This window comes from Trichoplusia ni, chromosome 1 (assembly GCF_003590095.1).
Source record: "Trichoplusia ni isolate ovarian cell line Hi5 chromosome 1, tn1, whole genome shotgun sequence".
NCBI classification, from domain to species: domain Eukaryota; kingdom Metazoa; phylum Arthropoda; class Insecta; order Lepidoptera; family Noctuidae; genus Trichoplusia; species Trichoplusia ni.
In genome coordinates this window covers 10,702,993-10,730,884 of record NC_039478.1, presented here as the reverse complement: position 1 = coordinate 10,730,884, position 27,892 = coordinate 10,702,993, and the positions used below count along the sequence as shown (strand labels likewise).

Sequence of the window (27,892 nt, the reverse complement as noted above, 5' to 3'; positions counted from 1 at the left end):
TAAATTATTTTACATATGGAATTGTTTTAACTATTCATCATCATTATCATCCTAGCCTACTCCCAACTATGTTGGGCTTCTAGTGTAATCAGATGCAGCTAGGCTAGGTACCAGACATCTGACCTATTCAACCCAGGTTAACATGGTACTCCGGTGATCTGACGACCCAACGATGACGACTGTCAAAGATGTATAAATAAAAGCCAGGACTGCCATTTCAACGTTCCTTCCGAAACATGGAGAAACTCGTTACGCGACGGTCACTCAGCAACTACCGTACCAAGCGTAGTTTAACCTGTGTGCAGTTTGACCCTGTTAACATCGATCAAATTACACTTTTTTTTTGCATTCTTCGACTTCAGAAGGACTTACATTAACTTTGATTACAAGCTATTTAAAGAATAGAAAGGAGTTTTAGATACCCAGTCTTTTATGAAGAAATAAAACAGCTTTTCGTGAACATTCATTTATTGCTTTGTGAGTATGAAACCTCAAACTTACAAAAAAAATAAGCAATATTTTGTACTAATGTACCACTCCACATGACTGTACAAACTACGATATACGAATACATTCTCTTTATATACATTTTAGGATAAAACAATATTACATTAAATTAAAACAATCCTGTTGTCATTGATTACAAAAAAATACAATTAAATTGCAACATTGCAACATTTGTCGCAGCTTCAACACTTGAAACTGGACCAAGCCACAATGTTGCAATCGTTAAAATGAATAAACGAAATCTTTTTCAACATAAACGAACTTTACATTTTAAAACGGGCCCTGAAAAGCCTACCCTGTTTTCAGCCAATACTTTGAAAAGAAAACAAATTACAAAATTCAATTTTGCGTCTTCGCCGTCATAACGTTACAATAACTAGAAAACTGTGGAATGTAGCGTAAAGCACACTTTTACAGAATGTAGATTAGAAATTATAAATAAATACATAACAATTTTTAAATGAATGTCACTAGTTTATTTGATATCAAATTCTGCTAACTTTTGATACATAGTCACTATGATGAATGCATATTCGAACTTTTTGTGTGACGAACTTTTATGAGAATCTATATATTCGGTTCACTATGAAACTAGTGGATATTCCCAAAAATGCTTGAAATTCGCAATATAAGCAGATTTTAACGTGATACTATGTATTATTTTGGCACCTCTCTTTAGATAATTATACAATAGTGATTGAGCAGGTATACAAAGCTAAATAAGCATTTATTGTAGTCACAATGCGGTCTTTTCTAAATTTTAAAGTCCAACAATATTGCAAAAGAGAAATAGTAGAAAATCTCCAAGTAAGGTTAAAGACAGCAAGTACAAGATGAAAAAATGTCTTTTATATAAGGAATAAAATTATAACATACGAGAAATAGTCATGGAATCACGCTAACACATAGTCCCTTAAAATTTTAAATGCAATGGGACCTTATACTGAACAAAACTGTTAGTATATTTAAAACACACATAATAAATACAATCCTAAATCAAACCGTTGCGACAACTAGAACTAATTCCGTGATAAAAACTTAATTTCAATGTTAGTGTTAATTTTAAGTTTAGCAGAATTTGATACCTACGTATACCTAATTCACCAACTACAGAGTATAATAAGATAGATTTCCACACGGCTATTCAAATTTATTAAGTTATCATTTTGTTCGGTTTTTGTGAAATGCAAATTATTCTGTGTATCCTCACCAAAAGGAAATCTACGCAATTTCTCGATAGAATGCGCTGCGATGATTTAAAAAAGAACGTTAAACGTTTCGTTAAATCGTTCGTCTGTTTATTGTAAGAATCGAGTAAAAATAATTGTTTTTTTCTGAGCTATAGACGTCTTATAGTCTTATAACGATTTTCTCATTGTTGTTTAACATCAGCATTGTTTTTCTCATGAAAATATTAAACCGTGACTCGAGAGTTATCATCTCCAAACCAAGTGCAAGTCACACAGATAAATAGTACGAGACCTTAAAAACACACAAAACTGTTTACACTCACCAAAAACCAGTAACAATTAATTTCAAATCCAAACATTACACCAAACTGTAATTTAAAACGGTCTAAGAAGGAATGCAACCACTGAAAACCTAAACCATTGAATTCATTCCTATTTTTATTAGAAAAAAAATCCTTACTTTTAATACTGGACTTCATTTATCTACTTAATATTACATCATTACTATACACGAGATAAAAAAAAAACTGTCTTTCATTCGTAATATCTTAATATTTAATGGGGTTAAATTAACAGGACATTTGAAAAAAAATTAATAAAGCAAAATAAACACAGTCCTTCTTTTAAATATAAAATACCAAGCTGTTTCAAACTTTCTCTTTATTTGAGATAAGGTCATTTTAATTTATTAAATCTATTTTTCTTGAAATGTCCAGTTAATTTAATCATTCATGCAAATTACAAAGACATAAACAATAGTGTTTTCTTTTAAATAAATAATAAGTTTAACATAAAATATCTACCATAGACTAGGTAAGATAAAACCTTACACAAAACAACGGGATGTTTAAATTAGGAACAGCACCAAACAAATTATTTTTGGAATTTTTAAATCACATGAAAATAATTTTGGTAATTTCGTTACATATAATTTAGATATGAAGATTTAACTAAATGAATGAATTTTCATCAAAATGCGAATGCTTAGAAATTGAATCCTTTTTTAAGATTTTAAAATTAAAAGGCGTAAAGATGTGTATAAGAACCAAATTCTCCTTACTCCAGACATAGCAAAATAGACATTTTTGAACGGATATAAAAAATCGTCACTTCCTATAACGACTGTCAAAAACACCAAGAGTAAACTGCTACCAGAGGCGTCCTAAAACATTTCTCCTATTCAACTCATAAATCAAGTTTAGTACATAGTTTTAAAGGCTGATTCAGACGGTGCGAGAAGAATCGTGGAAGATACACACATTACTGAAAATGAATAAATATCGTTGCATTTTGCAACAGTATTCATTCATTGCATGCTGCATTTCAGCCAGTTTCGTGTAAAGACCGCCTATGGGTACAATTTAGATATGATACTTGGTAAAAAACCAAATTCGGGATAAATCTACTACAACAAAACAAAATTACATATGAAATGATTAATTCTAACGCTGACGCATCACTCCAATGCATTGATCGTAGTCACGTTATTTAACCGAAAGGAATGTCATTCTATTGATTTAAAGTTTCTTATTAGTTGTTAATTGTATTGCCATTGCACTTTGTCTACACAGAGGTTAAAATTGTAATCTCGCGTGATATTTCTCGCATCGTCAAAACAAGCCTTTACGAATGGAAGTAAAATTTCTTCTCTATCTATGTCACTATATCATTATCTATCAATGTACAATATCCTAATATTCACTATACTTATGCGTAAAATGGTTTTTTATAGGTTTACTCAGAATAAGTACCAGTTAAAGTATTGCTAATAAATGTAAATAAGGATTGGGATAATGTTAAATTAATATAAAAGTGAAGTCATCTTATTCATACCTCTGTATGAGATATATAGTTTTTTTTTCATTTTTATATTATCGAACATAAGACCTTTTTTCCGCACTTTTTTTGTTTTTTGCCAGTGTTTTAATCTTAAAGCAGGATTTTTTGAATGAGTTTGTTTATAGAAGTGCCACAGCTATTTCTTTAGTTTCATTAAAACTTGTCCAGCAGTTTAGCCACACAATCGGTACACACAACCAGACAGTTCTTTCATATTTATATTAAGGATATGAACAGACAACCTCAATAGTTTATAAGCCAGTAGACTTAATATTTGAGCACCTATACTACACTATTCACTTGTCTAACTATTTACACATACAGAGCAAAGAGTAACTTGGTACGTCGTGAAAGAGCTGCAAGATATAGCTGTCTCGCTCGCACTCGGTGTTTAGTGTATGTTTATCTCGCTCTAATTGTCTTGTGCCTCTCTTTTGGACGTCCCTAGTTTAGTTTTGCTGTAGTGTTGTTTTATTTACTAGGTATTACTATGTATGTACATTATTGTAAAGGCAAGAGCTATATTGGTCGGGCAATAGCTGTTCTTTAAATTAATAAAATTATTCATGATTTTCTGTTATTTTGGCGTACTTTAAAATCAGTATTTATTTAGGTTAAAGAAATCAATTTATTAGATTAATAAGGGCGAATCAAACGAGACAAAAAGTTTATGAACTTTAACTGGCGCTAAAAAGGGGATTTTATACATAAGTAGATTTTCGTAAGCCACCCAACTTATTTTTTACCTAAATCTATACTTAGATATTCCAATAACTATTAGCTTGTCTGTATATCTCACTCAACGATCTAAACGACTCATTTGCAATACACCAAAATACTATATTATATTAAACTGCTTACTATCAAAAAATCTATAATCAATCAGCCCTTTATCTAAATGTGAACACCAAGTTAAAATTTTCACACAATTCTAACTGAATATTGAAACGCGTGTCAACTTTAAGCAGCTCTTAACTTACAGCCCTATATAAGAACCATGATTAGATAAGTGACGTTTTAAAATATCAATTTTTGTAGATATTGTGATACCCTAATGGTATAATCATGGGACTGCCAAGTGAAAGGTTGTAGATTCAAATCCCAGTACTCACTGTCTTTTCGAATGTGGGTATTACAATTTTAGTATTGATATATGTTCCGTTGAAGGAGAATATTGTGAAGGAGAACACCTGAGAATTATTTAAAGGGTGTGCTGGTGGCACAAGATATAGGAAAAAAGGAAAAGTTTCAACATACCGCTTGACATTGTCCAAGATAGCTTGACACAAGGGCGACATGTCACTATGCATCTACTAAGCGTCGTTATGAAAGGCAGCATGACATTTAAGAGCCCCTTAAATCTGAGTAACGTTTCAATATCCAGCGTAATTTAATATTAACGCACCGCATATATAATATAGTTAACTATACATAATGTATATTCAATCCAATGTCTTTCTTTGGTAAAGGATAAAACTTTACAATAAACCACACAGATTATATTAACTTTTTATATTAATAATATATTTTTAACTGTCTTGACTGCACTATAACTTTTTATTGAGAATATTTGTTAGACTATATTTTTCCTGAAACTTGTACCATGAAATGTAAATTCAGAACTATTGCAGTTGCTGAAGCGAGATAGCACGCTACAATACATAGTGGTGTCTCGCTTACTCTTACAAGAATCTTTCACTAACAGATCACAGTACAAGCTCAGCTCACAAAATCAATAAGTCCATTATAATAGTATTTAAAGGTATTTAAGTTAAGATCTTCTTGATATTAAACAAAAAGAATCACGTCTGGAAATGTCTTTTAAATAAATAAAGTTCTGATAAACTTCGCCAACACAATAAATATGATGATTTGAAGCAAGAAACGTAATTATGAATTATTTAATACCAAGAGAATTAACATTTAAAATGTATAAGACAACTACCCAACATTATAGATTTTTTTTATTTATTTATTACTAAATTTAAAATGTGGGTAGTTCCATATACATTGCCAAGTACCAGAAAGACTATTAATGTTTGACACACGATTGTCTCGTAACGTGTTGCGGTGTTTGAACGGTAGACAGGTGAGTGTAGAGGCCACACGGTGTAACACAGGCTGTAACGTGTGGGGCAACAGGTTGTGTGACATGCTATACAGAGTGTTGCATGTCTTGTAACATGTTGCGTGTCGTGTATTACTACCGACGAGGCCGCGCGCGCCCCGTTGGCCGGCGTCGCGCTGGGAAACAATATTTTATATTATTATTCATGTTGTATGAGTTAAAAGAATTTAGAAAATTATTTTTATGTAATCTAGCTTGGATTTTATTAAAAATGTTTGTTTTAGTTACAGTGGGTGACATTGTGCAAGTGGATTGTATGTATGTTAAATCTCTCGCGACACAAGGACTAATGCGAGAGTTGTTTAAAAAAAAAATTGCTCGAGTTGTAATTGTGTGTCTAAAGTATGGGGCTAAATAGTTAAGTGTCAATTATAATTTGAATACAACAATGTTTCTTATGTTTACTTCAAGTGTAACTTTTAAGTTTTCATCAATAAGGTACTCCACAAACTAGATTATTTAAATTTATTTACACAAAATCTACTCAAAAAACCTCTCTTTACATACACAACGACTAACAAACATGAATCCACTCACCAATAGCGCTGATCGCGTCGGCCGGCGACCTGAGCGGTCCCTATTCCCGTTTCTTGCCCTTCTTCTTCCCGAGCCGCTTGCTGTAGTTCTGCGCTAACGCATTCACTATGGACACCACGAAGTACACGACCATGGCGAGCACAAACTTCTCGAGAAGACTCGACAGTACGGAACCCTGGTTGTCTGCGGGACCCGCGGAGTCGTTCTTGTGGAGTCTGGCCTTCTGGTTGCGGAGGAACTCCAGTAAGGGAGCCCCGAGCTTAGGACCGATGTACGGTATCCTTTCTACCCAGGCAAGTACTTGGCTGGAATTTAAGAATGCTGGTTTAGATTTGATTGACAAAAAGCATGTTTTAGTAGGAAGACACGAATGCAAAAGTCGCGCTTCCTATTTTCATTTGTAGTTTTGAAGCAGTCTTAATGCAATTAAATTCATAGGGATCAAATATGTAGGGGTCACAAGAGGAAATAGAACTACGAACGACTAAAGCAATTCTGCTTATGGCTTCCGTCAACAAAATAAGATCACACTGTATTGCTTTAGCCGTTTCTTATCACTGCAGGTCAAATATCTGTTCTCCACTCAATTTCCACCTTTAAATCTGCAATTATAGTGAGTAGAAGTTAACAATATAAAAAGTATAAAAAGACCACTTACCCAACCAAAGTCTCATTAAACGCTATAATGACGAACATCTTCTGTATGTGCATCTTGATGACGGCCTTCCCTAGCACGGTGGCACCAAAGAACGTCCAGAATGGCACTAAAAAGTGTCCGCAGGTGAGTCCGGCGAGGTCGAACAGCGGGTTGGGTACCGACGCACACGCCAGGATTCCGGCGAAACCCACTTTCTGGACTAGCTTTTGTACCATTATTTTTGCTCTGAAAGTAAAGAAAAAATTATGTTATTAATCTAGGTATTCTGGAGATTTGTTTAATTTATAATAGTTTCGATTGTTTTCTCCCTAAAACAGTTTGTCTTAAATTCTTAACAAAAAGAAAAGTTTTTGAGGATATATTTATTTAATGTTTATTGGATATCTCAAGAATCTCTTTATGAAAGTGTGAGTGTTCATTATATTGCTTGTTAGCTGTATTTTGTTTCCAACGTGGACGGAGTCTACTTTAAGAAGTCATAAACATATGTGTCTTAGCAAAAATATCTCTGATCAATTTCTCACAACAGTTTCTTTAAAACGACTCCCGCATTAAGAGATTTAACCTTCATGACGCAGCTGGTTTCACAAACATTCGAATTACATGTACAAATACACCCAGAATATATGCTACGCAGGGATCGAACTCGCGACGCGTCGGGCTCGGCGGGTTTGGCGCGGTGACCTCTACCACTCGGCTATACGTGCAGTCATTCTGGTAACACAAACGATGTAGGAGTCCTGTCTAACCAGTCCACCATCTGGCCGTTCCAACTCACCTGCCAGTCCTAGAATCATCGTTAGCCGCGAGCTCGGCGACCCCCCCGCCGGACAGCCTCGCCGCCCTCGCCATGAAGTACGGCGGCAACTCGCCCAGGGCCGTCCCGATGCCCCACATCATGGATTCGATGCGGACCTTGGACATTATGTTCCAGATCGACACCGTGTTGTTAGGGTCGATCTCTGCTGGACATATTATGCTGGAAAGAGATGAATAGATTAATTTTTGAAAAGGATAGAGCTAGATAGTTTCTTGAATAGAAAAGAGTTTTGTAAGGTGTTGAGTGGAAAAATATTAAGATAAGGTCATTGTTGATGTTATTAAAAAACCAATATTCGTGGAGTTTGTTTGTGTCATAAATTAATAAATAACGTTGTATAAATATACTTGATGCTTAATCGACTTCAAGACGAAGATATTTGGTTGATTTAATTTTGTATTTAAATGACCTACTGAAGAAATGGGAACAAGTAATAGCATATTAGGCCAATAAAGGAGATACCATAGGATCGAAAAAGTATTATAGCAGTATTTTATGGTGATAAAAATGAGTTACAAATACTAGGTAAACTGTGGAGCTCGAGGCTAAGCTACGCTTGAAACGGTCGGTCGTGGATGGATAACCATTACTGACAGTCCGTTTTTCGGAACTTACGTAAAATTGTGGGTACCAGCCGTTTATACATCTTTGACAGATGCTTCAGGTAGTCAGAAGCTAGACAGTCTGACAACCATTTTAAGTAAGTATTGTGTTGCCAAGGTAAGTGAGTAGAGGAGGTCAGATAGGCAGTCGCTCTCTGTAAAACATTCGTACTTGGCTGCATCCGGTTAAAGTGTACGCCGGCCCCAACATACTTAGGTAAAGGCTAGTCTGATAAAATACTCGGTTTACTCACTCGTTAGGATAGGGCGGTTCGGGGAAGTTGAGCGCGCCGCACTCGTAGGCGGCGAGCGTGACGCGCGCGATGTGCGGGCCCAGGTACAGCAGGAACGTGTGCAGCCCCGTGCCCAGCCCCACCGAGCTGCACACGCCCAGCGACACCCACCAGCCCCACCAGCACAGCGTCCACACCACGCTCTGGCGGACAACACAAGGACAAATTTATAAAGTACATAAAATAGAAGTTTATTGCTGTTACAATACTAGAGATTAAACCAAGTTTTCCATTTAAATAAATAAACTCAATCTTTTTTATTTAATATTGTGTAACACCATGCCTATTAGACACACCATAGGCACAACCTAAATAAACTACCAGATAACTTAGTGAAAAAATGATAAGCAGATATGGAAATACAAAATCACCACCGTATGTTAACTTCAGAAAGATTTTTAGATTATTATATAATTACCTGCACGAAGGGTTGGTGTGGCCCGCTAATATAATATGTAGTAATTGTGCCTAATATTCCTATAAATATCGCTAGAGCCAACAGTTTGTAGGCTAATAATCTGAAACAAAAATTGAACATTAGAAATGATTAATAGTAAAAAACTTGACTACTGATACTGTCAAAATTCGAGATGGTTGAAAGAGATGAAATTTCAATTGATTGAATTTAAAAAAGACATTTTTTTTCTAAAGTAACGTAGGACCACAACGTAGGCCCTAAGGATCCGTACAAAGAAAAATTGATCCTTTGAGTCGAAAATCCTAGGTTCCAAGGGTTTCCTTTAGTATATATAGTTGTTTACCTTTGCAATCCAGTGGAGATCAATATAATGAGTTCCCTGAAGAAGTATTCTAAAGTGGTGAGGGGCCGCCTCCATAGCACCAGGCTTTCACTGTCCATGGTCGTAGTTTTGTTTCTACTGAAAAATTAAAATATAATAACTTTAAATTAATCATTTATATTAAAAAAAAGACTCGCAGTAAGGAATTTAAACCCTTGCATTCGTAGATCTTAAAAAGTCAATCGTTTTGTTAATCGCTCCTTATAAAACACTGGCGCCTAGCTGAATCCGGTTAGAGTGGAAGCCGACCCCAACATAGTTGGGAAAAGGCTAGGCCGATGAAAAAGTTTTGAAAGCCTATTTACTAAATCTAAAAGAACTTAATACAGTAGTCTTAATATTGCAGTTGTGGAAGATTGACACCGCTCTTCACGATTCAGACCATCTCTCTTCCAGAATAAAGTCTTTAATACAGGATAAAAAAATCGTAGAGAAAGTACCTACTAAGTTGTGTCATATTATAATTAATCTCAAATAGCGTACAAGACTTTCTATATTGTAATGTCTGGCGTAATTGGTAACTGGGCTGGCGTTGTACTGCGCGGAAAGAATTAGAAATCAATGTTTCGCTGTACGCGGACTAGGCAGCATGTCAGCTGGAATTATTTATAGCGTGGTAATCTAGATTAGATTCGTAGTTTTTAAGGACGTTATTGTTATTCTGTAACATTCTTTTCATCGTATGGGTGATGTACAACTTAATGTCGGTGTCAGGCTTTTTAATTTTGAGGTCTAAAATAGTACTCCGACTGCAATTGAACTGAAATCGGACTGCACGTTTTGTTAGCAGTTCTATAGCATTCAAACTGCACTTGAACAGCAATTTGCAATTGGATTGCAGTTGAAATGCGGTCCTAGAGCTGTCTAAACACACCCTTGAAATATTCTCAGGTGTGCTTTATGTTGTTTCGTTTCAACGTTTTAGCATGTGATAACTACTTTGTAATTACGACTTTTGACTTATTAGCAGTCCAACTATCACAGCACTAGGCTATCACTCTGCTGGTATTTTATGAGTACCCACTTTCATTCTTAAATTTCGTTTTCCAACTTTTTTGTTGCTCTACGATTTTGATTTTTTCTCTTTGATTTTTTAAAACAAATTTCTCTTCTCAAGAAATTTGTTTTAAGCTAGGTGTCTAATCATCTATCTATTATGTTTACAACATACCTTAGAGGTATGCGTATTGCCAACTAAGATACGAATACTCCCAATACTGGTGTAAAACCTCATTCTGTCTATTTTCCCCTTTAAAAGAAGAGACTGTGAGACATTTAAGAACTGCTTTTAAAAAGTTGCTTTGAAAATTCAGGTTAGGCAAGATTTAAGCTAGACTTGCATTCTGTCAACATAGAAAAATCGATAAACAATAGAATGAATATAAATAATAGTAATGACCTAGTAACATAATGAATTATTGTCAGACGAAGTAATTACGTAAAGTATTCGATTGTACTGAAGGTGTTTTAATTTAATAGAGTAGGTACTTCGATCATGGTGTATGTATAAATAATCTATACAAGTTATATGTAGATGGATTCATTTAATTATATTGAGCAATTAGATATAAAGACCAAAGTTGTATTTTCGTTTGCAGAAAAATAATATAGGTACAAATGCCTTAATTTTGACATTACAGCTGTGGGTCAATGTTTTGAACTCTGCTACCGAGAATTCTGGTATAGAGTGTTTTCCAGAATATTAAAACTCTACTTTTCATGGATCCTAAATCGAATCGAATTGTAACCTCTTTAACAAGCACATAAATGAAAGTATCTCTGAGTCTAACTGATATTGATAACTTAATTTGTCCGCGAGACAATCGAAAAAGAACCTTGTATGTAGTCGCATTAAGTTAGTTTTAGAAGCTCACACTATGGTATATAGGTTTTTACCTGATCTCCTTGGGATGTGGATGGTGTAGTCCGTTGCGCGGGCGCTGCTCGGTATCCGCCTGCACGGCCGCCGCCAGTTTGTAGTACCCGAGACGGGCGAGCTAACAAACAAACGAAAATCATCAATTATGGAAGACTATAAGGGAAAATCCTCGCACATTGACAATGGGACCTTATAATGGGGCTAGCCCGGCATACATGCCCGTCGTCCTGTTAGCCAGGATCCACAAAGAAACCAACGAAAACCACCGCAACACTTAAGCTCGGTGTGTCCCAGGGGAAACCATAAACTGCCTTCGGGCATTGTCAAATTAAGACCCACGTGATGTCAACCAGGCTTAAAAGGAGGATTGTGATATAAATGTACTAATTTTATAGTTTTATAAAATGGAGGTCAGGCGCATTAGGAATATGCGAGGTTAGGAACATATTGAAACTGAAATAAACTTCACTACACAAATAGAAAGATAAGAGTCGACATTGACAACAAACTAATAAACAAATTTGAAGGTCAATTCTTCTATTCAAGAGGACATGGAATTGGAAATTTTATTGATCATGGTGGTAGTAACAGAAGTACAAGTATCTCTCTCTATCTCTGTTTCTCTCTATAAGTGCGCATGCGACATCATACACATATCAAAACTTGGAAAGAAATAATAAGTGCAATGGAAATTGCCTTTAAGTAAAGTTTATTTCAATTAATAATTGATAAAGGGTATCATTTAAACATGTAGGTGAATAACGTAACACAAAGGTGCAGCGTGTTGATAATTTAATTATGTGTTTAGTTGAGTAAGTCACTGTTGCATTTGGTTAAGTAGTGAATGGTACAAAAATAGGTTAAAAGCGATACTTCCTTAGAATGAAATGGCGACGCCTTTTTATTTTTTGTTGGGAAATCATCAATAACGATTTTATCAACGACAGTTACCTTTAGGTATCGAACATAATTTAAAAATAAACATTTTTAGGTACTGATTGCACGGATAGCCGAGGTTAAGGTCACCACGCCAAACCTACTGTGCGCGACGTGTCGCGAGTTTGATCCGCATGGGACAAGCGTTTCGGTGATCCACGAATCCTCGTTCTCAGTCAGCCTTGTGCATGTGACTTGAATATTAGTGAACCCGCGACACAAGGATTAATTCCATATTGCGGGAGTGGTTTAAAAAAAACTAATATCCTTCTAACTGCCCTACAAAATCCTTCACAATAAATAGGTAGAAGTGGGGACCGCCTATTATTAGCACCAGCAGTCCCTGCAAGCAACCATGTATTAAATTAAAGTTGTGACCTACATGGGCAGCCTGTTGAGGGAGCGAACACATTGAAGTCTAAAACAACGCTTGTTAACTCTTTGTCAATATGTGTTTTTATCATCACTACAAAATAACGTATGGAGTAGTCGTCAAGACCAAAATACGACACAATTAAAAACGTAATGACTCTTGCACTGAGGTATATTAATCCTTGAGCAGCGGGAAATTTCAGTAACATTGAAATCACATGCAAAAGAAAACCCATACTCGAAATGAGCATTTATAATCGCTAAGAAATATTAAAATAAATACTAAAAATATGTACTTTTAAGTCCACTCCAGTTACCAAGTTTACATTTGTATATTATTCATTCATTAGGGAAACAGCTCATTACGTTTTTAATTATATAGCGTCATTAGTAATTATTCTGAAAACTGATAAAAAAATATGGAGGAAACGAGGAAAAACAACACTAATGATGGTAATTAATGGTTGTTTATCGTTCAGTTATGGAGCGTATTTACCAGATTCCCTAGGACTTCTGGAATTTTCGTCAGGGAACTATATAGAGCTTTGAGTGCCACGACAGGAAACATGAACTCTTAAAGCAAAACTGTGAATTCGTATGTGATTTGTCATCTCGCTCTTACAAAAAAAAAGACTCCTGCTTTAAAACACCAAAACACCGAACTATATCAACCAAGGAGGTCTAAACATCTCACACAAAGATTTTGAACGATCACACAATAAAAACCGTGCAAAACTGCATGCAAAACTTAGATGATGGTATTACAAAAACACACAAACATTTTTGAAATTAATCGGTCCACTTGATAGAAGGAGCGAGACCGCGTACAATACTACGTAAAGCAGTATCTCGCTCTCACGATGGGGATTTAGCCATAGATCACCTTTTTTACCTAGGTAGCCTCATGGACTATCTCCGCTTTGGGGAAGGCGGAGAGGTTTGCCAGACTCTTTCCAAGTTAACTCAATGGAGTGCTTCACAATTCCCTTATATCTGAGACCACGAGAACGCGATTTAAACTACCGTGGACCTAGGTAGAGACGCTAGTAGAGACTATTTCGTTTTTAAGACTCTTACTATGTAAAAGCACCGGAGTGCTTCACAATTCTCTTGTATCTCAGACCATGGGAACGCGATGCACTACCGCGATACCAGACAGGGAAGCTACTAGATAGCCGCAACATTAAACCTAGAGGCATCCTAACCTAAAACTTACACGTCTTGTTAAATAACGTGACGTGACTCAATACATTTAATTGGGTCATCAATTAAAACACAAACACGTTAGGTGATTTAAATTCAATCAATAGTAATTATTCATTAATGAATCGGTAAGTGATTAGGTAATTGAGACTTGGTTAAGTGACTGAGTGATACATATTATTAGCATGGTTGACTTTAGTATTCTTTTAAAACTGAGAGCTTAGAAATAAGATGGCTGAGGGTTAATTTCGATCAATCTGGTTTGATGATATATCTTTTGAAATCAGGATAACGAAATACAGTAACATACATTTTTCATTTAACTCAGAGCTTCACGGATAGCATGCATGCGATAATCGAATTTATCTTAATACCGAATATAATCGAAATTGCTCCAGTTGTTTTAGAGTTGAGGAATAACAAAAAATAAATATAAGCTCTCACAAAATTTCGCCTTTATAATTTTAGTGTTAAATGTTAATTATAGTGGGGTTGAATATTAATTAGTTTTCTTAGCCAGATGTAGTCACTTTCACTAGTATTTTTTTCTGATCTAGTAGGATTTAATATATTCTATCATAGCTTTCTTTACTTCCTATCTTTTGTAACATGATTAGGTGATAGCTGAATGGCAAGGTACACAACGCCTTAGCCAATGTACGCGCGCCGACGGTTCGATACTCGCGTAGTGCAATATTTTTGTGTCTTGAATATTCGCAGAAGCACACTTTCTTACACATAGATAAATTTCATTTTCATCATTTATGCAGGCGTTGCTTTTTTTTTTTAAATAAATTAACAAAATATTTTACAGTTTTTAATGTATGTTACTAGGTCAATGTGTCTGTTTCGATAATGAAACTTATTCGAGCAATACCCTTCATGGAAGTGTAATTCCCTCTTATCTCTCAAACAGATTTAGATAAAAACAATACATGTTTAAATTTAATATTACACACACAATGACACAGTGGCAATTCTGCTAAGAAATTATATTTCGTCAAGAAGTTCATATTGTTGAAATGTTTGGCGTATTGTGGATGTTTTTGTTTTTTTTTTATATACAATTTTTGTTTACCTATATATATATATATATATTACCTATATATTTTATATTAATTTAAGCAGTTTTTCTGTATTAATAATAAGCAATAAATAATTCGGTGTTGTACTTGCCTACGCCCACTGCACTATACGAGGGGCGGTCAAAAAGTTCGCGGAATGGAGGGGGTAGAAAGGGGAGGGGGTATTTTTTTTATCTGTCACTACTTAATGACTCAGTTTAACTATAAATACTAAGTTTCAGCTTAATCGGGTCATTAACCTTCGAGATATCGCTGGATAAACAAGTAAATCGGGAAGAAAACATCAACTATGGAGAAAATCGAGTTTCGTGCAGTGATTAAATTCCTTAAAAAGGAAGGAAAAACGCCTCAGATCATTATGGAAGAGATGTCATCTGGTTACGGAGACCTTTGTCCTGGAAAAACGATGATTTACAAGTGGCATAGCCTTTTCAAGCAAGGTAGAGATTCGATTGAAGACGATCCGCGCTCTGGTCGGCCAATTGAGGCAACGTCCTCAGACAATGTTGAAAAAGTCGAAAAACTTGTTCTTGAAGATGTTCGTCTAAAGAAAAAGCAAATCGCAGAGATGACTGGAGTATCGTCTACGACTGTTTTGAACATTCTCCATGACCATCTAGGCATGTCTAAGGTCTGTGCAAGATGGGTGCCGAGAATGCTCACACCACTTCAAAAACAGCAGCGCGTCGAGTGTTCTCGCGAGTTTTTGGACCTGTGTAGTGAGAACAGGGTTGAGTTTATGGACCGAATTGTGACTGGAGATGAAACTTGGGTTCATCACTATGAACCTGAGTCAAAGCAGGAGTCCATGCAGTGGCATAAAAAAGGTGCAGCGCCGCCTAAGAAATTTAAGGTCTCACAATCGGCCGGAAAGATTATGGCTACAGTTTTTTGGGATTCTGAGGGGATTTTAATGATTGATTATAAAGATAAAGGTGTCAATATCACTGGAAAATACTACGCTACACTGCTAGAGAAATTAAAAAAAAAACAATCAAGGAAAAACGAAGAGGAAAATGGTCTCGAGGTGTGCACCTTTTGCACGACAACGCACCCGTTCACAAGAGTCATGTTGCGATGGCTGCCTTACAGAAGTGTGGCTTCGGAACTTTAAATCACCCTCCCTATAGTCCAGATTTGGCCCCTTCTGATTATTATTTGTTCCCAAAAATGAAAAAAGTGCTTCGTGGAAAGAAATTCACCAATGATGAAGAAGTGAAGTCGATTATTTCTTACTATTTTGAGGGGCTTGACAAATATATTTTTTTAGAAGGTATAAATAAGTTAATTGAAAGATCTGAAAAGTGTATTAGGGTTAAGGGAGAATACATCGAAAAAGAAAAATAATTTCGTGCTGAATTTCGCCCCCCTTCCTTTTCATTCCGCGAACTTTTTGACCGCCCCTCGTAACTTCAAAACATTAAACCCTGCATACAACATTACCTGACACAGTCGGGTAGAAACTATAAAACAATCTTATCACCTGATCACTAACAACCTATTAGATCTACTACATCTCATTACCAGATAATAGACAAGTTAAGCTAACATTACATCTTGAGTTTAGAACTTGTGACAGCCAAACCTATTATTTGTCTATGTTGATGTTTAACCTGGTTTCAGAGTTAAACCAGCCAAGGATCTCTGGCTAAATACACCCTTGAAAAGTTCTCAGGAGTGCCGCTTTCCTCACGATGTTTTCCTTTACTAATCAGTATTATGAGTCGAATCCCACCGAATAATACAAAGAAATTAAAGAATAAAGAATTCTTTTTAAAGGATTGAACCTTGAACGTCGCGAATATGGGAAACCCATATAGAGAGTCGAGATGTTGAATATTTATTTTTAAATGCATGCACATGTAACAAAGACTTTGTTGAACCCTCAAGCCTTTGTCTTCGAATTGCTATAATTAAACGATTTGTGAGACGAAGAAGATTCGGTAAATATTAACATTGAAATATTGAAATTATGAACTCTTTCGTCCGTGACTTGTTTGACTGGAAAATGACATTCAAATATTTCTTGATACGAAAGAAAAAATAATACTGACTGGATTTAAAATATTACAATTTTATTTTTCGTTAAATCTTGAATTTTCCAGCTTTTTATCGGTTTGGCCTTCAAGCAAATCCGCAATATACCGAAGCAGAAAAAAACCTAAATATATTAAAAGTAATGTGCCGGTAATTTAGAACTGCTATTTGAAATTTAAATATAGAATGAATCGAAGTGAACAATGCCGCGACAAGAATTTCCAACCAGCAGTACATACATAAACTGATTTTACGAGCGTTATTATATTGGCGTGAGAACGCGGAAGCATTTCGCCCTTCGAGTCAATCAAAATGATAACACATTTTTATAATTCTCTACAATCTTACATCTCACAGTAAGTGTTACAATATACCGATAAAATAAGTAAATATTTGTATAATACATGGAATTACAACATAGAGATAGAATACTCACACTTATAAACTCCTTCGTATTTTAAATGCAGAACGTACAATAGAAAAACATAAAAAGGCACTTGATTTAAACACACACGACGGCGTTTCTAACAATAACTCAATTTTAAGTTGAAATATATTAAAATGTTATTGTATAACTGTGCAGATAACTTGTTTATTACGAAGTTGTGAGTGAAATGTCTGACATCACGCCACCGCTACGAATTTCACTTTCGACCACTCTCACTTTCATTTCACTAAAGTTTATGTTCCATTGTATAACAGACGAAAAAAATATTTGAATATTAAGAGCGTATAGTTAATACGTGTTGCTTTCACGAGTTTTAAAATAAAACTGAACTCGTATCTGTAATCACTGTCGCACGACAGATTCGCGTCGCGATTACGTTCCCGCCAATAGATATTTAAATTAAGAACTGCTTGAATTTCTTTTTCTGTAGAGTTGTGCGGTTGTTATGCCAGCATCAAGAAGACTGGTTGAAATCTATATCAAATCGATCGCTATATTTGTTAAACTTAAAAATGCTTGCTTAGGTATACTTAAATGTAATATTTATTGTTGGCGGTGAAAGTACTACTGGAATAAATCAAATTGTTTCTATTTCTGTGCTATTGTCACTGAGGTATTTTAGCTTGTACTGTCTTTGTTTCCGAGATAAAGTTTTCTTTATAAATACCGAATAAATATAAATAAAATAATATTTTTACCACGCTTTTATTTTTTAAACACTGTGGAAACGAAGCTCATTTTTTTTCTAGAAAATTATTATTTTTATCTAAGTTTCTACTTCGATATGTAAATATTATTATAGATGTATTTTTATATTCATTTCATATCAATACTTTCACTAAGAACTATTAATAACCAGTAGTTTAAGTAGGTATAATTAAAGATGAATTTATTGGTTTTTAATTGATACTTAAATTATTATTTGCTGATTATTAATTACGTATCGATTCGCAGAAAATTTAAGACACCTGAAAGTAAATTAAATTAAAAAATAATAATTTATGACCATCTGACAACGTGTTGCCATCGACTGTCATTTTTCTATCATGGCATTACTCCAAGAAAAACTACGCAATGCATTTTAGACTTTCGATCGACGACAGAAGACTTATAATTAAACATTAGCAAACAATAAACTGACACATTAATATTGACTAAAAAATCTAACAACAAAGAACAAATGCTTTACATTGAAACAGTACTGAACTGAGTGCTGATAACAATGCTCCTTAAGGCCTTGACATTAGAGTATAAATTAGCAGCGTAAATTAATTTCCGGAAATAAACCGAGGTGGCGTGATCAACGCGTGCGCTTGCGCAGGTCCACTGACCCGTATTCGTACATGGATGTTGATGTTGCTCTGTATCGTACACAATAGCCAATGATGGCGCACTTTTGTTTAAACATGATTATTTCTTGACCACAGATAAGATATAATACAGAACTGACGTTTAATTTAGTATATATGTCAATGTTATTTTAATACTTTTATATGTGGTTGTTTATCAGCTGATTCATAGAGTACTGAGTATAATCAGCTGTGTGGTGCAAGAGATAATAATATGGATTTATAGAAATCTGCAACTGACGCAATTCGGAGTTAAGGCCGGTCTCTGTACGATTGTGAATGAATCATATATCTCAGTCATCGTGAGTTAAGGAAAAAGAGAGAAATATCACCAGTAAAATGAACGATGTGATTAATATTATTCATAAGCCAATCTGTACTTGCTTACTGTATGAAAAAAACTGAGGAACAAATATTATAATTGCGCATTAGTTTCAAATATATTTCATTTCATTTATAAAATTAGTGTATAAACAGAAATATAGTTGCTGAGCATATATTTTCGGCTTTGCACACTCTAGTGTTTTACGGGGCTGTAGCAAGTGTCCTGCATAAAAAGATCTCGATTTTGTCTGTCTGCTAGATTACTATGATTCAATTTAAAAAGTATAGGTCTGTATATGTGTAAGAATTAAATCATTTATAAACAAGTTCTGCGATTAGAACATCACAACCCATATCGACTTATACCACAATCATCTTACTGAATTGTAAAACATACATCCGACTTCAATTGAATAACTCTACTGAGCCAAACTTGAAATTTTTATAGGTCAAATGACAAGAATTTCACGTGAAATGAAAAATATTCAACAAAATCAGTTCATCCAATCCGAAGCCATGGCGTAAAAAAAACCAGACGAATTGAAAACCTCCTCCATTTGAAAGTCGGTTAAAAGCCTATTTAACATTGACACCAATGTTTAAACAACAGATGCATGTTTGATCTTAACTTTTCGTTTCAGTCTTCTCTTTAAGAATAACAATAGGACTTTGCCCCATATAATATGTATGTAATAAATAATTCGTTAGTTCAACCAACGATGTCTCAATATCAACCATAGCCATTGATTTATACATATATGAAATATATTTTAATAATTATGCTTCTGTAAGCGAATCGATTTGTTTTGCTTCGTTTGAACGCCGTTGGCAAAAACTTTAATGACACGCAATTTTAATACACGTGTTAATCAATATGTCTGGTTTTTTTTCTTAGTGATATGGAGTTGTTTATATTTTTTACTGAATGAAATGGTTCATGAACGTTGTAATAAAAGAATAGTAGAGATAACACAAATACTTATGTTCGCGCGTGTGAAGTCATTTTAAATTTAAAATAGTTTTAAATTGCATGCAAAGAATAATTAATTAGAAAAAAATAATAAAAGGACTGGAGAAGAATAGTCAACACAGTCAATAAAGTACAGTATTTTGAAAACAGTAAATAAAAGACCTAATGATCGGATTAGCGGGCAACTTCTCTCGTAAAATTTCACTCTCATCATTTTTTCATAACGCGCCTGAGTACCATAACTTCAAAAAAAACTATTCGTTCTTCTCGATTTTTTTTTGTTGTTTCCTATTTTTCCCCAATATAAATCATATCTAACTTAATGTAACCATAAAAATCAACACGTTTGCTCGCCCTTTTCTTTTCAAGGAACTTACAAAGCCATACACACCTTTCTATATTTCATCAGGAAAGTATCAATTTTGAAAAGTTTTCCCTAACTTTTGAGTGCCATCGTAATGGGTCGTATGGTCGTATCCGCCTGTAGTTACACAGCTCCAAACAATTTGTGTTGATTCCGACATCAATTTGTTAAATTGAATAATAGAGTTACGCTTCATACGCTTACAAACGCTTGCATTATCCCGCATGGAGACTAATAAAAACGAGTCAAGTTCGAGACGACTCGCGAGCAAACTTACATATTATACAGAGGCTAAACAAAAGCAAAAAAAATATTATCCATCAAATAAATCTTCGCGGTATTTATTATCATTTTTTGTCGAAATAGCAGCCAAATAAAATACTTAAATAACTTGATACCGTTTATAAAAAAAAAAAACATCTGTCCAGCTATCACGGTTCATGAGTCATATACGCAGAGGTGCTTTAGCCACACTGTTTATGGATACGAAACTCAAAAAATTAAAAGGACTTAGATTTATCCATTATATATTATGTATCGTTTTCATTGACAAATATTCAAGTCAATGCTACGTAGTGCAAAGCGTTGCAATAAACCTATGATAAATAAAAATGTTCGATGTTTGGTGTAACTTCAGTCAAACCCTTTCCCAAACTGTAATAGGATTAGCTTCCAATAATAACGTATTCCAAAAACCGTTGTATTTTTTCTTAATGACAAATTAATATTACCATATCTGGAATGTGAAACACGTTTGATTGATCTCATTATGATAATTGAGTTCGCATGTCACATGCTATAAATAAAAAGTGTCGTGTGTACACATATACTTCAATAAAACTGTCTTAATAAGCAAAACGGGAGGACAGCAGCAACGACTTAATTGCGAAAGCAACGCGAAAAACGCTGACATGAATTTTATTTCCACTGAGTGTCATTTTAACGTCATATTAGACAATTGTTATAACTTTACACTGCTGACGATTATTTTAGTTTGGTTGATGTATCTACAACTAGAGTGTCAAAGTTTTCTCTTCCTTTGTTTCATGTCAAAACTTGGCTTAATTTAATACCCTTGAAAAAATCTTAGGTATGCTGCGGTCTTCACGATATTTTCCTCCGAATTAATTTGTAATACGCACATGTTATGAGATGTGCCGGGATGAAGCCTACGACCTTTTAAATGACCAATGGTTATACCACTAGGCTATCACGAATTTTTGCTTGCCGTAAAGGCAGGAATTGGACTAATAAATTTCCCGTTGAAAATGGATCGTGGAGGTTAAATAAGCGATCGCATTATCAAGTAAAATATGACATACGGGAGTCAAACCAAACATAGTATTTGAAAATGTCAGAAGGCTGAAGTTCTGCCGAGACACCGAGTTCGTGAAAATGCAAGAACCATATATCACGCAGTGGATGCTGTTTATAACAAAAATATGATGGAAAATCTATTAAATACAGCCTTGAAAATTACTGATGCGTTGGTTTCCTGATACCACTGGTATCAAGTCTTACACTAAAAATACGAAAAGAAGTCCCTTGAGTAAATACGTCTATGTATGAACCAGTTACCTGATACCGCTATGGTTTTGCTCTAGTATCCACTAATATTTTTAATGATACCGCAAACTGCTAGTCACCTACAATTACACCTACGCCGTTCTTTATAACGGTATTATAACTTAATAGCGAGCTAAGTGCAGAGATAGTATTAAACGTAATCACGTACTTTGAGATGTTGTGTTTTCTAAGCCTTTAGACCTGAATTTTTAAAATTCTTAATAATACTATAAACGATCAAGATTGTATGTATGCAGGTGGCATGTGATAAAAATAAGGAATGGTACATAAGAGCCCATGGTGTCCGTTTTACTGGCCCGAGTTAGTTTTTCTTTTGGGTATGGAGCTCTTTGAGCGACTATATAAATGATGCCGTTTTTGTAAACGTTAAAAAATAGCGGTCGACATAAAAAAATCTGTCAAGTATGAGTCGGACTCGCGGGTCCGTAACAAATTGGACATCCAGTACATTTATAATTATACCACACGTTGCTTAACAATATTTTTCTTGTCTTTTTATATAAAGATATGGTAACAAACGGACAAACAGTAATAGAGTTTAATTTTTAACCCTCTGGGAACGGAACTCTAAATATCATTGAAACTTACATAAGAAACTGTGAACCGGCTATAATGTTACCGTTGTCCTAATTTTAGTTTAGAATATTAAACTTTTTGGGCATAGACATGGTCTCTTGTACTTAAGGTCGGCTTTCCTTGATCTAATCCTCCATTCAGCATGTTTTAAAACCACGAACTTTTGTAAGTGAACTTCTTCCTTGCTTTTCTAATTTAAATTCATCTTATCAAATTATAGTTGTCTTATTTATTCAGTTATGATTTGCGCGTTCTCACTTCTCGCACTTGGCAAACCAACTCAACAAAAAAGTCAACATAAATCATTCGTTCAGTAGGTACTCACGTATCAACATAACTCATTCTTTCATCACATTTATCATTCGTTCATACTTCTTGACGGAATTAACTGCATGTGTGTTGTTTCTGAGGTAATTGAGGTACAAAGAGGTCTAGTTTTCACATTCTTGTCGAGTTAATCGTTATTTTAGCTTCGTTGATCAGATAAACATAGGTTAAGTGTTATCTAGAATTCTAGATGATCGGAATACTACGGATTTATTCATAGCATTCTCCTAGCGCTTACTGTTGAATTTTAAGTTAATACGTTTTAAAGTTTACATGGAAATTATAATGAAATTATCCGCTTACTTTGTGATAGTGAGATGAGGAAGAAAATAAGAAGGCAATTCTGTACGATTTTTAAATTACTTTCCGAAATCTAGTTGTAATAATCTCTACGTTCATGGACACACTTACACAGACACTAAACACTCAAGAAATTATAAATTCTCACAAAACGATTTCCGTTTACTGTATGAAAAAAAAAACATTTGACAGTTGACCAAAGAAACCGTGGGAAAGCAAGAATAGAACAACCAACAACTAGATCAAATTCACGGAAAACACACGAACATGCACCAACTAGACAATAAACTAACCAAATATTAGCAAGTATTTATACATACCAGTCAAAATACATAAGAAATTAACAACATAACAGTAAATAGCGCGTATCTTGGCAAACGTAGTAGGATCTGTTCCGTATCCATCGCTGTTAGCACGGGAAAATTTACATTCAGCCACATCAAACGATTTATTTTCGTTCGGGTAATCGATCGATATTAATTTAAGTGGTATTCGAATTTCGAACATCTTAGCAGTTTCATCAATCGATAAAAAGCCATAATGTATGTGTTACGTTTTTAAGAACTTTGACAACCGATAAAACTTTTTTTGTCATGACAAGATTTATTCATTGTGATCTATGTTCTGTAGCTAGTTTCTGGGTTTCAAACTTTAGAGATTTTTATATTTTATGCTACATAGTGAGTATTTTCTGAAAAAAGTAAAGTTTATTTGTGGTCAAACTTATTTACTCATTTTTTATAAAAGCCTCCCAGTAAGGATCCTTGGAACGCGGGGTTTGACAAATAAACCATTTAGAATAAATTACTTTAACTTATCTTTGACCTGATTAGCGCCGTGACAAAGTGAACGACCTGCGCCACGGGTCACGGGTTCGACAGTAGCACGAGACACACATGTGTCAATCAAATATTTGTTCAGCATCCGTTTTAAATATTATGTAAACTTATAGTAGTAAATAGTAAAATATTTAAACATCATAAAGTTTATACATGAAACCAGACCAGACAAAACTGAGTAGAGACCCGAAATTGCTTTTGGACAAAAGACAAGGCAGAAAGGGGGCACTTCAAAAGGGAGGTCCATTTCTTGCAGTAGGATGACATGAGTTGTGATTAACAAGGACTTCAAAAACTAATGTCTATGATGATAAGACCGGAGCCAACCACCTAAAGTAATAATTAATTGTAGTTGACGAGACAAGAAAGATGCCGCTCTACGCCTTGCAGTACGCTATCACGATTCCACAACCAAAATCATCTCAAATCGTAACCAAAAGACGTGGCGGTTGGCCCCTATAGTAAGAAATTAGTATCTAGCATATCAACGAATAAATGAACAACAGATGTATTCTGGTTATTAAATATTAAGTACATTTAAAGTTTAATAGTTACAATCTATAATAATATAAATTATTTCAACGTGTTGGAAAACAACAGCTGTCAGTTTGGCAACCATACATGTTATTATCTGCTAGGCGGTAGAAAACTAAAAGCATGTCAACATATTAGATGTGACAGGTGATTAGGGCTAACCCGCCGCGCGAGCAAGGACTCCGGTTGGATCCGAAACTAGTCGGGCAATCTCGATAAATACGCGTGAGTAAACCGTTGCATCATTTAGTAATGAATCATTCTCTGTATTCTCACGACAGTTACTATTAAAATATAAATTAGGGCTGTGATTAATTTGAGCTATTAATATTTAACTAAAGGTCAAATACTGAAAGACAATCAGTGAAGTCGGTGTCCCGATTGATTTCGATGGCGTGCAATTGGGGAGGCCTATGTTCAGGAGTGGACGAATGTGGGCTGATGATGATGATGATGCAAGTCCGTGTGGAAGAGAGAAGCCATTGGATGGACCATTGACCTATAAAAAGGTAGCTGGTTTGGACTGGAGGAGCGTCTGCCTATCTGACCTCCGCAACCCAGTTGTCAGGCTTTTTAGGCTTATAACTATCCGTAACAACTGTCAAAGGTGTGTAAATAACAGCCGGGACCCACAATTCAACGTGCCTTCCAAAACTCGGAGGAACACGTCATGATAAAGAAAGTCACCCATCCATAGAGCAGCCCTATCAAATGTAGCTTAACCTGTGATAGACCAACTTGTGCAGTTGTACTGTAGCCACAAGCTCCTCTACTCTCGATAATTGTGGTGAGTATTGATCACCACAATTGGCTCTAAACAGCTAAAGTTTTATCGTAATATTTCCCATAACGATAATAATTTATATTCTGCGATAAAATGTATGAGTGTGGTTGAGAGCAATGAGGAACGCGCGAAATGCCTTACGTAGTTGTGTTGCTATGGTTACGTAGATGTTTGTGTTAAATGCAGTTGACGGCCCGTGTACACGACGCAAAACAATTCCTCGACATCCGATGATTTAAAAGCAGACTTAGACACAGAATTATCGTGACGGCGTTAGTTTTTTGATATCAACCCCCTTCGACCAAGTGATCGTCACGTCAATATATAACGCCCAAATGTATGAAAATGACGATTCGCTTCGATAAGTCACGTGACTGACCTGTCATCGCCCTACGTTCCGAGTGATTTCTATTGACGTTAACAGTTGTGGAAATATGGGTTGGCTAGTTGGACTGAGATGCGCGGCTGGCTGCACGACTTGCATCGTCTAAATGAGCTTTTAGTCTTAAAGGGAAAACCGCCTAGAAAACCGCCTAGCAAACCGAAGTCGTCGCGAATTGAAGACTTGCTCTTGCCTCTTGGATTAAAGTCTAAGTTTTTAAGTATTTTCATTATATGAGGTGGTGTTTAGTTAGAATCAATGGGTCGTCAATATATTCCTTATTTGAGTTATTTAATAATAAGGATAATGATGCTTCATCATGTATGTTAAATGACGCAAATAATGTTTTGTTTAAATGGTTCCTAAAAAAATGAACACTAATAAATGTGCTATTTAACATCGATAAAAACCTAAATTAATACAAATCCAGCTGTGAAATCAAAGTGCAACAAAAAATTTATACCAAACGCAAAATAAACTGCTAAGCAACATAATGATGCAACAATAAAAATTGTTACTAATTTATTATATATATTTACATCTATCATAAACAAATTAGTGCAATAACATTTATCAGACAATGATCACATCACTATCTATAAAATAAAATTTAAGCATCACAGTACAACCGGCAAAAAAAAAGTAAAAATAAAGCACAGACACAAACGCATACAGCTTTATACCAGCTCGTTTTTGTTGCCCGTAGCCCGTTGACCCCTTTTCCTGCATTCGGCGCGGAGCTGTTCCTTATTCATAGCTGCTAATGCCTCAGGACTAAGGTTCTGACGAGTCCGTCCATTGTCAGACACTGAGTTCTGACGAGGTATTATCACTGAATTGGCATTATTACGAGCTCGTCTCGTACCCACCATGTTGGGTGTTTGTTATTCTCGGTTTAATAATATTTGTGTTGTGTCGGTCTTCTATACTTTAATGTTATTCCTTGTCTTCTTGCCTTGCAGATTGTGGAGAAATTGTTGATGTAATAAATACATGTTGTATTGTAAATATATATAATAAATCACTCATACTTAAATAACATTGATAAATAGTGAAATAAATTTAATAATATTAATACTTACTTAGTAAAAATGAAGATAATTAATCAAGGCATTTTAAACTTTTTAGTAGTATTTATCAAAAAAAAAAAAAAAAACAAAACAAAAATTAAATTGGTAGTAATAAGTTATGCTGACTTTGAAGTAAGACATTGATAGTCCCCTAAAAGTTAGTATGATTTAAAAACAAATATGAGTTATAATATTCGATATGATAAACAATACTAATAATACTTTACGTAAATAAAACTGTAGGTTTCGTCATAAATATAAAAGATAAACTTAAAAAACAAAACAAATACATAAATATGAGTTAAAGGCGAAAACGCATAGAGGCAGTCATGGAATCTTAATGAATGAATAGTTTGCATGTAAATATTTGCATGAAAACGCGAAAATTACCCTCGTCACATTGTTATTGATTATTTATGTTCACTCAAGCGTAACTTATTCGTATGATGAAAAACATTGATGTTCATTCATGGAGGGCATTTTCTAGCATATCAAAAATAAAAAAGCCAGTTTCAGCCCCTAGTGAAGTAAGCATAAACTTTAAAACATCGGAAAATCATTAGGGACAGTCAGCGGAAATTATAGGTAACATCTAACCTAACATAACAATAAAAAAAATAATTACAAAAAATACTCACATTCGCAGGAGGACAAGAATAGTTCCGTGAACAATCCTCGGTTTTTATTTCATTCAATTTATACTTATTTAAGTAGAAACAATATTTTTCTCGCACACAATACCCCTTCCATGAAAAGCAAAATGTTGAAGTTTGAAAAATTGTTGCTAGTACTACAGAATAATTCGCACACTTGTACACAAAATGTAAATAATTTATTCAACTTTTAAAGATCTGAAAATTAGGGCGATTCGTAATAAATCATCTTTTACAACATACTATCATAAAAATTCTAAAATTGCTAACTGAGATAATTACATTTAAACTAATTTGCATAAAATCAATTCACTGATGTCAAATAGTGCCGATATCGGGACTTGTATTTTTTTACAGGCAATAATACTTTCTAACACTGACGTGTGTTTGTTTTCATAGAGAAATTCTGCGAAGTGCTGGGAAATATTTTTTAGTCGAGTGCCTTCTAAATTATTGATTTTTATTTTTAGCATGATCATTGGATATTTATATACCTAGT

General features: G+C 34.7%; 1 protein-coding gene across 1 annotated transcript; it reads right to left on the bottom strand.

Annotated features, from left to right (window-relative positions):
• Positions 1-450: 450 nt before the first annotated feature.
• On the bottom strand, positions 451-27,462 carry LOC113494234 (vacuole membrane protein 1). The gene is made up of 10 exons (XM_026872483.1): positions 27,379-27,462; positions 26,354-26,625; positions 11,271-11,371; positions 9,336-9,452; positions 8,993-9,092; positions 8,536-8,717; positions 7,638-7,838; positions 6,860-7,084; positions 6,202-6,506; positions 451-5,780 (listed from the first exon to the last, which is right to left on the bottom strand). Exons 2-9 carry the CDS (start codon positions 26,540-26,542, stop codon positions 6,242-6,244), a joined length of 1,380 nt encoding a protein of 459 aa, XP_026728284.1. The 5' UTR covers positions 26,543-26,625; positions 27,379-27,462; the 3' UTR covers positions 451-5,780; positions 6,202-6,241.
• Positions 27,463-27,892: the final 430 nt, after the last annotated feature.

What these genes read in the sequence shown, in the direction of transcription:
- LOC113494234 (XM_026872483.1), bottom strand. Translation starts at nt 26,542, where the DNA reads ATGGTGGGTACGAGACGAGCTCGTAATAATGCCAATTCAGTGATAATA. An exon ending in CGGGCAACAAAAACGAGCTG is followed by an intron (nt 11,372 to 26,353) that starts GTATAAAGCTGT and finishes TTTGTTTGTTAG; the next exon opens with CTCGCCCGTCTCGGGTACTA. An exon ending in TTTAATGAGACTTTGGTTGG is followed by an intron (nt 6,507 to 6,859) that starts GTAAGTGGTCTT and finishes CTTAAATTCCAG; the next exon opens with CCAAGTACTTGCCTGGGTAG.